The sequence below is a fragment of the Corvus brachyrhynchos genome, unplaced genomic scaffold (genome assembly GCF_000691975.1).
Source record: "Corvus brachyrhynchos isolate BGI_N302 unplaced genomic scaffold, ASM69197v1 scaffold58, whole genome shotgun sequence".
In the NCBI taxonomy this organism is placed as follows: domain Eukaryota; kingdom Metazoa; phylum Chordata; class Aves; order Passeriformes; family Corvidae; genus Corvus; species Corvus brachyrhynchos.
In genome coordinates, this window is record NW_008239539.1 from 403,254 (window position 1) to 413,782 (window position 10,529).

At 45.0% G+C, this 10,529-nt stretch overlaps 1 protein-coding gene across 1 annotated transcript in view; it reads left to right on the plus strand.

The window, feature by feature from the left end:
* AXIN1 (axin 1) overlaps nt 1-10,529 on the plus strand; it is a 64,674-nt gene that overhangs the window by 30,029 nt on the left and 24,116 nt on the right. Inside the window, exon 2 of the mRNA XM_017741261.1 lies at nt 8,073-8,213. Coding sequence (XP_017596750.1) covers nt 8,073-8,213 — 141 coding nt within the window. The remainder of the gene's footprint in view (nt 1-8,072; nt 8,214-10,529) is intronic.

Sequence of the window (10,529 nt, forward strand, 5' to 3'; positions counted from 1 at the left end):
ACATGGTGGCCCCTTCTGGGAAGAACCGTTTCCTCTGGAGCTTCTTTACTTTTCCCTTCCCAGGGAGGCGAAACCGTGGGGCAAAAGGCAGAGAGGCCCGTGCAAAGACCCCCACAGCACTTTGCAAAGCATTTCCCCTCTCCACCAGCCCCAATTTAGCTGGGACAGTCACCAAGGAAAGCAGAGAGCAGGGAGCTGGCACTGAAATGCTGTCTGAAATGCCTGCTCTGTGTGTTCATCCACTTAACCACACACACATACATATACATATACATATACATATATATATATATAAAAATATAAAATCACTTGTATTAAACATAGATGTCATTTCAGTCTGAGAAGCCAGTTAGCAGAGTGGAAAGCTGTTGCCAATCAGCCTCTTGCTGAATTTTCCCCAGCTCTCAGTTTAAGCAGGGGAAAGGAGACTGCATTATCAGGCCTCTCTACCTGCGTCCGTGCTAGCAATCCTGGTGCCCCAGGGAGAGCACATCTGGAGGGTCAAAAAATCAGGGATGAGGACTCAGATCCCACTCGTTTCAGGGGTTAATATGTGGACATTCAGAACATCCCTGCACGAGCTTAATTCTGTCCCTTCCAATAAAATATTAAAAATAGTTCTCCTGTGATGTATTGTCTGACAGAGGCCAGGACATGGAGGCGAGTGTGGCTCATGGGTGGGAGCAGTGTACCCTGGATATCCAAAATGCACATGTACTGCTGGGTTTGCCCTTCTTTTGTAGCTTCTGAAGTCACTACAGCAGCTTTTGGATGGCTGATGCAGCCTGGCTGCTCCAAAGCAGTGAGGCTCTTGTTCAGTCACAATTAATGCAGCCAGATATCCTGTATCTTTTATAGAAAATATCCCTGACGTCAGCCTTTCATGACTGATAAGGATTCATATCAATCATGTCATCATTTAAAAAACCAAACAAAACTACTATGTTATGGTATGAACTCAGACTAATATATTGAAATTAACCTAGACAGACACCTGCTATTGTTAGATATGGAACAGAATGTTCTGCAACATTCACTTTATTTCAGGAAGATGATCCAATTGTCCTGTTAATTGTTGTGCAGACATTATGTTGCCCATATTTTTTTTTTTTTCAATTTAATGAATATCTTGTGCCTTGAGCTATTAAATAAATGAGGTTTGTGTTCTTATTCTAGGGGAAACAGGCATTGTTTTTAGGAAGGATTTGCTTTTATTGTTTGTCAGACTCAGATTTTTGCAGTTTTGATTTTAAATCTGTAACTAGTGGACAAAATCCAGTATTTACATTGGGGTAATGAGTGAGCACAGCCTCGCCTTCATTGGGAAGGAGGAGCTGGGAGGGCTGGTTTGGAGATGCACAGTCAGATGAAATCTTGAGGGACTTGTTCTGCAGTTTCCTTGGAACACAGTGGTTTCACCTTGTTGTCTGAAAGCCTTTCCTAAGAAGGTTAGGGTGGTGATAGGGCAGTACAGCCACAATATTTAGCCTATCTAGTCCTTATTTGCCTCCTAAGGCAAACATTTTATTTCCTGCATTTCAACTTCCTTCCTAGATTCTCTCCCCCACCTTGCTGTATCCTATGATCTAAATTACTGGTTGCAATTAGTGCATCCTCTGTACATTAGTCCTGCCTGAGAAGTAGCATGTCCTTGGTAAATGCAAAGGATTTTGAAACTGGAAATTCAGACTGGTGAATCTTGCATTTAGCTTTTGTAACTGTGCTTTAATACTTCACAATAATTGCTGAAGCTTCCCATAAAATAATCTCCATGTAGTCCTAAAATGGAATTGAATGCCTTAGAAGAAAAGAGAAGAAGAAGAGCCCTTATCTGTACTTTTAGTTACATTTTTATTTATTTCCCTTCTTCCTCTGGCGTGGGAGGATGAATACGCAGGGAAGAAGATACAGATTTGCAAAGGCAAGGAGTGCTAAAGAGCGTCATTTTTTTCATCAGCTTTTAAAAGCCGACTGTAATCATAAATTCCCTGATAGCTGGAGCATGCAGAAATCGTCTTTAAGCCTACAAGTGACAGGCTGCTGTTGCTTTTCAAACTTCAGATTTCATTTTTTTGTAAGACACAACTTTGATCTGGTTCCTTTGTAATGCTCTGCAGAGCGCCGGGGCCGCTGCGCTTGCCGGCTGCAGAGCTGGAAGTGAACTTTCTTGGCAAGAGCCATCTGGAGACCTCAAAGAACAGATTAACTTGTCCAGAATTGATGTGATCTTTGAAGAAGCTGCCCTTGCCTGGAACACATGTGATTAGCCTGACATTGGCAGTGATAAAGTTGAGATGCACAGCAGTGTCTGAGTACCCAGAGTAATTGGGAAGAGTTTTAAGTGGAGCAACCCCAACAATCTGCAATCAGATTATCAGGTAAATCCCCAATTTTAACCTCTTGAGCCGACTTTGCGTCTTTAGTGCAGATCAAATCCAGTCGGGAGTGAAGGTTTTCAGCTTTGCATCTTCATAGACTTTTTGTTCTTCGCTCCAAAACGTTCCCATGATGATGCTTTGGGAAAAGCTGTATGGTGCAACTTCTGTGGTAGTTGTTGGTACCACGGATTGGAAACAGACTTTTCTGTTCAGGTGGTGGATTAATGTAATCTTGTAAATTGGACTCCATGGTGGATGCTGTTGTAATCCCTTGTTTAAAGGTGACCCTGCTGCTGGGACACTCTTGTCAGCACGTGCTATTTAGATATGCTGAAGGGATTTGCTTCGGCTCGTACATCGTAGCCAACATGTGCAGCTTTTAATTTGATTGACTGGCTGTGATAATGAAATGTGGAACTGCATGAAGGATGTGACAGTCACCTGCTTGTTGGTAGATGTAAGTTTTGGAAGTAAGTGGCCAGCTGGAGACTCAGTGACATGTCGTTCTGGAAGGACTTTTTGTTTCTTGGATGGAAGTAAGTAATTTTTTAATTTTTTTTTTCCCACACTGAGTAAGTGGAACATGTCATAATAATGAGTTAGAATGATGTCTCAGCATTGGACTGCATCCTCCCAATCACGAATGCAAAATGACCAAATAAGAGTAATGCTTAGTCCTGGTTTCCTAGAAATGGTCATCTTCAGAAACACAGGACTGCAAAAGTTTGAACTAATTTTTCAAAAGTTGGTGTGAAAAAGCAGGGTGGGAGCACAGAATGAGTAGCTGGGTCCCATTGAGTTGCAGTCCTGATCTGTGGCTTCAGGGCACCATCCCTCAGCCCAAACACCACCCACCAGAAGAGGAAAGGAGGAATTGTGTCCTGCTGTGAGGTTCCTCACTGCAGTGCAGGAGGGAGGGCATCGAGGCTCCTCCACCTGCCATCGGCTGTGGTGAGACACCTGGAGTTTCTGCAGAGCCCGTTTTTGGGATGTCCTTCTGTGGGACTTGCCAACATCCCCAGAACTCCTGCAGCTCAGAACTTTCCAAGGTGACTCATGGCTCAAGGTGTCCGGAAAATGGGATTTTTCCCATGTTAAAAATGAGCTGCTCACCAAAACTGTGGTGACCAAAGGTTCAGACTATGGGATGGGATGAAAGTTTCTGGAAGAGCTCTTCAGGTAGAATGCATTGGAATTTTGTGGTTGTCAGCTTCATGAGTCTTTTATCTCTTGGATTTGCTAATACTGTGTCCCAAACAGGTGCTTCCTTGGTAGTGCAGGGGTTTGGAGGAGCTTCCCATGCCACCAGGGAGTTTGAAGATGCACTTATTTCTGGGGCACCCTTGCAAGAAGAGGCATGCCTGGATTCTATCACAGCTTCAATTCTTTTGAGTAAAAATTTTCTTCCAGAAAATGTCAGTGTCATAAAAATTCAGTGCTGGAGCTGGAGAAGGTGGTAGCAATGAAAACTGATGGTTTGATCATCTTTCCTGTTAAACTGGGAGCTGTTCCAGCCACGCTGGAACTGCTAGCAGGCTTGGGAAGACCATGTCTCTCAGACCTGCCAGTAGAGTGTTGCGCAACTTATTCCCTCCAGTGCAAATTTAAATTCTACAGAATTAGTTGCCTAGCGGCCTTTCATCTTCAATGAAGTTTCCTTCTTGCCTTAGTGGATTTTTTCCCATGCTTGATGAAGAACATCAGTGAAGGAGGTACATAACTGGTGAGAACCAAAGGGAGTGCCTCACAGATTTGGCTTTGGAGGCGAGATCGGTGAGCTCTTCCTCCCACTGTGGGACCTGAAGGTGATGCAATTCTTCCCCAGAGCACACCAACCCTGGGATTTTTGCATAGAGCAAAGAGTAGTGTGTTTGGCAAAGGTTGGGGACTTTGCATCTTTGATTTAAAATTGAAATAGCCATCAGGGGAAATTGTGTGAGGGAGAGTGGGGATCCCAGGCTGGAAGGAAAAGAATGCTCTTAGGGCCTCAGAATACAGTGGGAACTCCACACAGAGCAAGAGGAATGAAGAGGACCTCACCTCTCTGCTCACTTACATTGAGGCTCCAAGATCTGATGGTGCCAATGTCTAAAGTGCTGGGTGCTTGGTCAGAGGAGTTAGAGATTTGGGGATGGCTGGGATGCAGCCAGGACAGCATGCAAAATAAACCCAGAACAGGTAGAAGGAAACCTTAAGGAAGTTCTTGCTGTTTTTCTATGGCAGTTTAGGCCCTTGTCAGCGTTACCAGAGTGTGCAGTGATCAGCGGAGGGCTTTATGCAAAGAAAAAGCAGCTGGTCAGGCTGACTTACTTGGGTCACTGTGATCTCTGTTATAATTGTTCCCTATGTGATTATTTTGAGGGTTGAACAACTGAGAGCTGCAGAAGAGACATGCAGCTTTATTTCTGCAATGTATGAAATGTTCTGTGTTCGTTTCAAAAATGCTCATTGCTCTTTCTGTCTTAAAAAATGAAATAAAATTCTGGAAGGCTGCAGGAATTTTTGTGAAGTCTAACTTTAAATGCTCACCTTTCCTTTTATCACCCTTATCAGTGCATAGAGCTCAGTATGTGAGGTTTTTAGCTGACATTTCAAATCGCTCTGAGGGTGCCTTAATCCCTTTTAAAGCAGCCTCCCCTCCCAGATCAGAAGTGACCGGTTTTTTTTGTTAGACTCCATGTTCCTTTAATGTTTTCCTCCTAATAGATGTTGAAAGCGTTCTTCAGAGGCACGGCACAAAACATTCGAATAGTGATACGAGCCAGCTGAAGAGAGTTGTCAGGGAGAGAGAACATTAGGAGAAGGATTGAATACAGATGGATTCCTCAAAAGTAATGTAACCTGTTATGATTGCTTTGAAATCCTATACCCTTTCCATCTCCTTACGCTTACCAAAAGTTTACATTTGCATTGAAGTATTAGAGGCAGAGCTAAAATGGAAGTAATCCCTGCTGTATACATACTTAAGCATGTAATTTTAGCTAAATACAACAGTTGTGACCAAACCTGCATCCTCAGTGGGAAGACCACAGCTGGAGAGTGTTGTGGGAGAGCCCAGCCATTCCGTTTCCTCCAGAGGTGCCAGGGACCACCCAGGACCCATCTGCTCCCTCTTGGTTCCTTCAGCCATCGCAGTTCCACACCCAACAACCTCTACAGGTGCTCTCTGCTGCTCTGTCTTTATATCAGCAGATACAAAGGAGAAATGGATTGCCCTGTGCATTTTATTCTATCTGAGTGCTTTCTTAATATACTGCTAGAATAATCCATGCCCCTTCCAGAGAGTCCTGGCAAAAGGTCCACTAGAAGTTGGTGCTGTATTTTAATTGGGTTGTCCAAAAACCATCCTTCTCTTTGCCCTCAGGGAAGGCCTGAGCTATCCATCACTCCTGCCTCAATTTAAGAGGTTGTCTCAGCCTCCATCTGACGGCTGTCATGTCCGATTTGACAGGAGAGTTGCACTGCACAGCGCTCCTTTAATGTTCAGAACTGACCGTTCTGTACAGGGAGAACGGCTGAAGGGGGGCTGGTGAGGTTTTCACTTATTATCCCTTGCTTTTTAGGGTGAACTTGTTCAAATTATTTTCAGTACTTGCCCTAGAAAGCTGTTCTGAAATCTGATGGAATATAGAAATGAGTTTGCTCCAGTGCACATCTGCAGCGACTGACAGAAAGTTTGCATGCTAGAAAGTATCTGTGGTGATTCACCATCCCAAATCTCCCTTTGTGCTCGTCCCCAGCCGACTCTGTATTGCACCAAAGCGTGGAGAAGCCTCACAAGGCTCCCTTCTGCCAAACAGCCATGAAAAACCTCAACTGGCTCAGTTTTGAATGCTCTTTGCACCATTCTGCAACTATACTGAGCTTCATCATCCAAGGAGAAATAGTTTGGAGTTTTGGTCAGTTTGTGGCACACAAAGTGTTCATTTTCTCTTTGTGAGAGTTGGAGAGTAATTTGTTTCTAACTGACCCCATAATGGACCTGAAACAATATGATTTTTCCTAGTGACCACTGAATATCCATGATCCCTTGAGTTACAAGGAAAATAGGTTGTGTGCTGAGGACCCAAAGGGCAGGTGAACAGGAGCTGGGTGAGCAATACATTAGGTGAAGGCTGTAGCCCTGTCCAATTCAGGTTTTAAAATACTTTGGTAACGCTTCCATCCTGGTACACCACTTGCCATCTTTTACATAACAGCATCTGAAAACCTCTGCTTTAAATGGGCTCTTTGCCAGTCCCAGTTCATGTAGTGCCTGTCCTGCATTTGTACTCCATACAAATATACACAAACTGCCAGATTTTCCCTTTGCTGGTGTCTTCCTCACCTCTGGTCCCTCCATCTGTGTGTTTCTCATGGGTTTCCTTGTCTTATGAAAATATAAACTCATCAGGGCAGGGGCTGTTTTCTGTTGTCTGTAGGACTTTAACCACTGCAGTAGAACCAGAAATGCTTTTCTTGGTGGAACAGGGAAGCACACATTGCATGATGTGCCCTCCATGGAGATGTTTGCTCAGGGCCCATTGCAAACCACATCAACCAGGTGCCGATTACTGAGTTACTAAGTAAAAGATGATGCTGATGAGATTTGTGATCTGAACTGAAGCAGGACTCTGATTTTCAGGGCTTGGAAAACACAGGAATTCATCAACTTCAAGATATCTTGAAAATGCTCCTCTTCATGCAGAGGGGCAGGCAGGGAGAGCAGGGGATTAAGTGCTGTTTGGTTGATGTGAACATTTCAGTTTGTTCCTTCTTCTGGCAAATTACAAAATGACTTGCAGGAGAACACAATGCCTGCATGGCCTGTCTGTCCTGCAGGGTGGCAGAGCTGGAGGCATGTTGGCAGTGGTGGCTTTTCTATGCTGGTGGCAGAGTCAGTGTGAAGGAATTCTTGCCTGCTTGGTTCACAGGCTGCTTCACCATCAATGCAGGTCTCCTCCTGAGCAAGGAACTCACTTCCCAGGTTAGCTCATGCAGGCAGCCTCCCTTCCTGATGTTTTGCTGAAGAGAAGGAGGCTGGCCTGCATGTGTACTTGAATAACAAGGCATGGGTTGTGTACAAACCAGCCTTCATAGATCCATGAGCAGATTGTCCACTGGAAAAGCTGGTGTGATTAGGTGGTCCTTCCTAGTGGAATTTGCAAGTGTCTGATGTACCTCAGTGCAACACTGGAGGTTGGTTTTAGGTAATGTGCTATGAGCAACAGCTGTTTCTTTGCTTCACCTCCTTGCCTCTACAAATATGTTGGAGTAAAGAGGGATGTTAAAGTAAGCATAGAATGGGTGAGCTGTGCTACACATCCCTCCCTGCTGGAAGAGCAGAAGACTGTTTTGACTAAGAAAAACACTGTCTTACTATCTAGGTATTGCTTTTAGATGCTCATAGAATGCCAATGCTAAGCAGCTGGCCCATGGACTCCATAAACCCTGATGGAAACACGACTTCTTCCCTATAGTCTCATTCCCTCCCTTATCTCTAACAGTATCATCTTCATTACTCAATTAATTCCCTTTTTCTTCCAGTTAGGAGTCAAATTGTTCATGGCTCTATCAGTGCAACTTATTGTTAACACAGCTTATTCTGTAGCCCGTTGTGGAGGCTGGGGCTCCAGGCAGAGTCTTTCTGCCTGGTCATGCAGAGCATGATCAAGGTTGTGTCCTTCTAACTTGACTCTCATTTTTCTCTCACAGGCATGGGTCGTGGAGAGAGCCTGTTAACCCCTACTATGTCAACACGGGCTATGCTCTGGCACCAGCCACCAGTGCCAACGACAGCGAGCAGCAGAGCATGTCCAGCGACGCCGACACCATGTCTCTGACAGACAGCAGTGTGTAAGTAACTCCAGCCTGGGGGACAGCCACGTGTGCCTTCAGCAGTGCTGCTGTTGGGTTGTTCTGGGAGAGAGGCTTTGCCACAGCTGGGCTTGGGGGGAATGTCTGAATAGACCACGGTCATGATCATTCTCTCTTTTCGGTTACTTTGTCACTGTGCAAGCTACCCAGCTTTGCCAGTCTTGGGAACATTTGCAGCATAAAATACTTTGAGTGATCTAAAATAAATGGTGTTCGGTCAGAGTTTCTGCAATGTTTCGTAAGCCAGGTGCAAGAATTGGTAATGTTGGATGACTTTGTAGTAACTGATTTGAGATACGTTATCTTCTGAATGTTAGACTGAGCCTTCTACTTACCTGGGTATTTCTCTCGAGGTTTTATGCTGCCAATTCACAGAATGGGTCAGGTTGGAAGAGACCATCTGGTCCAACCTCCCTGCTCAAGCAAGGTCATCCTAGAGTAGCTTTCACAGAATTGTGTCCAGATGGTTCCGAAATATCTCCAGTGAGGTAGACTCCACAACCTCTCTGGACAATCTGTTCCAGTGCTTGATCACTGCACAGGGAAGATGTTCTTCCTCATGTTCAGGTGGAACTTCCTGGGCATCAGTGTCTGCCTGTTGCCTCTTGTCCTGTTGCTGGGCACCACAGAGCAGAGCCTGGTCCATCCTCTGAAACCTTCCTGCAGATAGGAATTGATGAGGTCCCTTCTCAGCCAGCTCTTCTGGAGGCTAACCAGGCCCAGTTCGCTCAGCCTGTCCTCATAAGAGATGCTCCAGTCTCTTTGTTGCTCTCCTCTGGACTCACTCCAGGAACTCTGTGTCTCTCTTGCCCTGGCGAGCTCAGAAAACGACTCAGCACACCAGATGGAGTAACAGCTCAGCCTGTGATGGCTCTGCAGAAGGATTGGTGTCTGACCAGTTCTAGTTTGTCTGGTGACCACTGCACTTTAACACAACTTGTGCTGATAAGCCCCAGCCAAATATGTTTTCCCTTTCTGTCTCTCATGACAGTGCCCTGTATCTCACCCACGAGATGCCTTCCTTAAAGATGGTCTGCAAAGGAAGAAAAAAGGGGTTATGAGATTTTGTTGTGACTGCATCTCTGTGATAGGAAGAAAAGGATTTGGGGAAAAATATTCACTGTTTGGTCTGGTTTTTAGTAGTGCAAATGCAAAGTGTCTTTCTGTAGAGTAGAAACCCTTTGTTTCTTCAGGCGAGAGATGACAGGTTTACAGAATTAGGAGAGGGTTTTATTAATGGCAGTGCTGTAAACACAGAGTCCTCCAAGAGGCTCGTTTAGTGTCAGTGTGATTGTCAGGAGCTGTCAGACCTTGTTGAAGAAATTTTCCAGCCTGTGCCATGGATGCTGTTAATGGGTGCTGCCACAGTTCCCCACCTGCCCTCAGTTCATACAGTGAGACTGGGAGTGTGCAATTTGGCCAGGGAGGTTCTGTGTCTGTGGTGGTCGCCCTGCCTGAGCCAGTAGCTTGCTTGTCTCTGGCTCCACAGAGGCTTGGGGCCATGTAGGAGCAGCTGTGAGTCCATTCTGCACCCTGACACCAGCTCCTCACACATTATCCACGTCATGTTATAAAATGGAGGAGGCAGGCCTTGGCCAAAGGGGCCTGGGAGGAGGAGGATGCCCCCAGGATAGAACCCTGTAGACAACTGCTAATTAAAGGCTCCATTTGATACAAATCCAGCTGCTCTGCCACATCCTTCTGCAATTCTTCATATTCATCAATTTATGTGGAGGAGTGCTCTGAAGCTAGCAGGAGTCGTGTAACTTCTTGTTATCAGGAGAGACAGATGTAAGAACTCTTCAAAATTAATTAGCTTTTAGCACTTCCTTTCCCACTGGTCCAGCAGGCTCATGGGGCTGCACTGATGGTTATACCTGTGATAAGTTGTGATGATTTATGCCAGAGTTCTTCACCCTCCTAATTTTTATTTCACTATCCACAGTTTGTTTCTTTCACAGGCAGAATAATTTCTTATTGGCCATCCTATGCTCCTTTTTCCTTTAGGCATTTTATCCCTCCTATGCCCACCATAGGCTGCTTCTAGGACTTTAATTACCACCAATATGTGCACTGCCTTCTGTTAATAACTAACCCAGTCTTAGTGGTTCATTTTAAGTAGGTTTTGAACTTCATAAGGGTAAACCTTCCTTTCTATGCCTCTCAAACTGGATGCATGCAGAATCCCAAATTGGGATTCTGGATGTACAGCCTTGACTTTTGGCTTACACAGACTCTTGTTTTCAGCACTTGCTCTTCATTACATGCTTTAAAACTCCAGCACCAGATTTTACT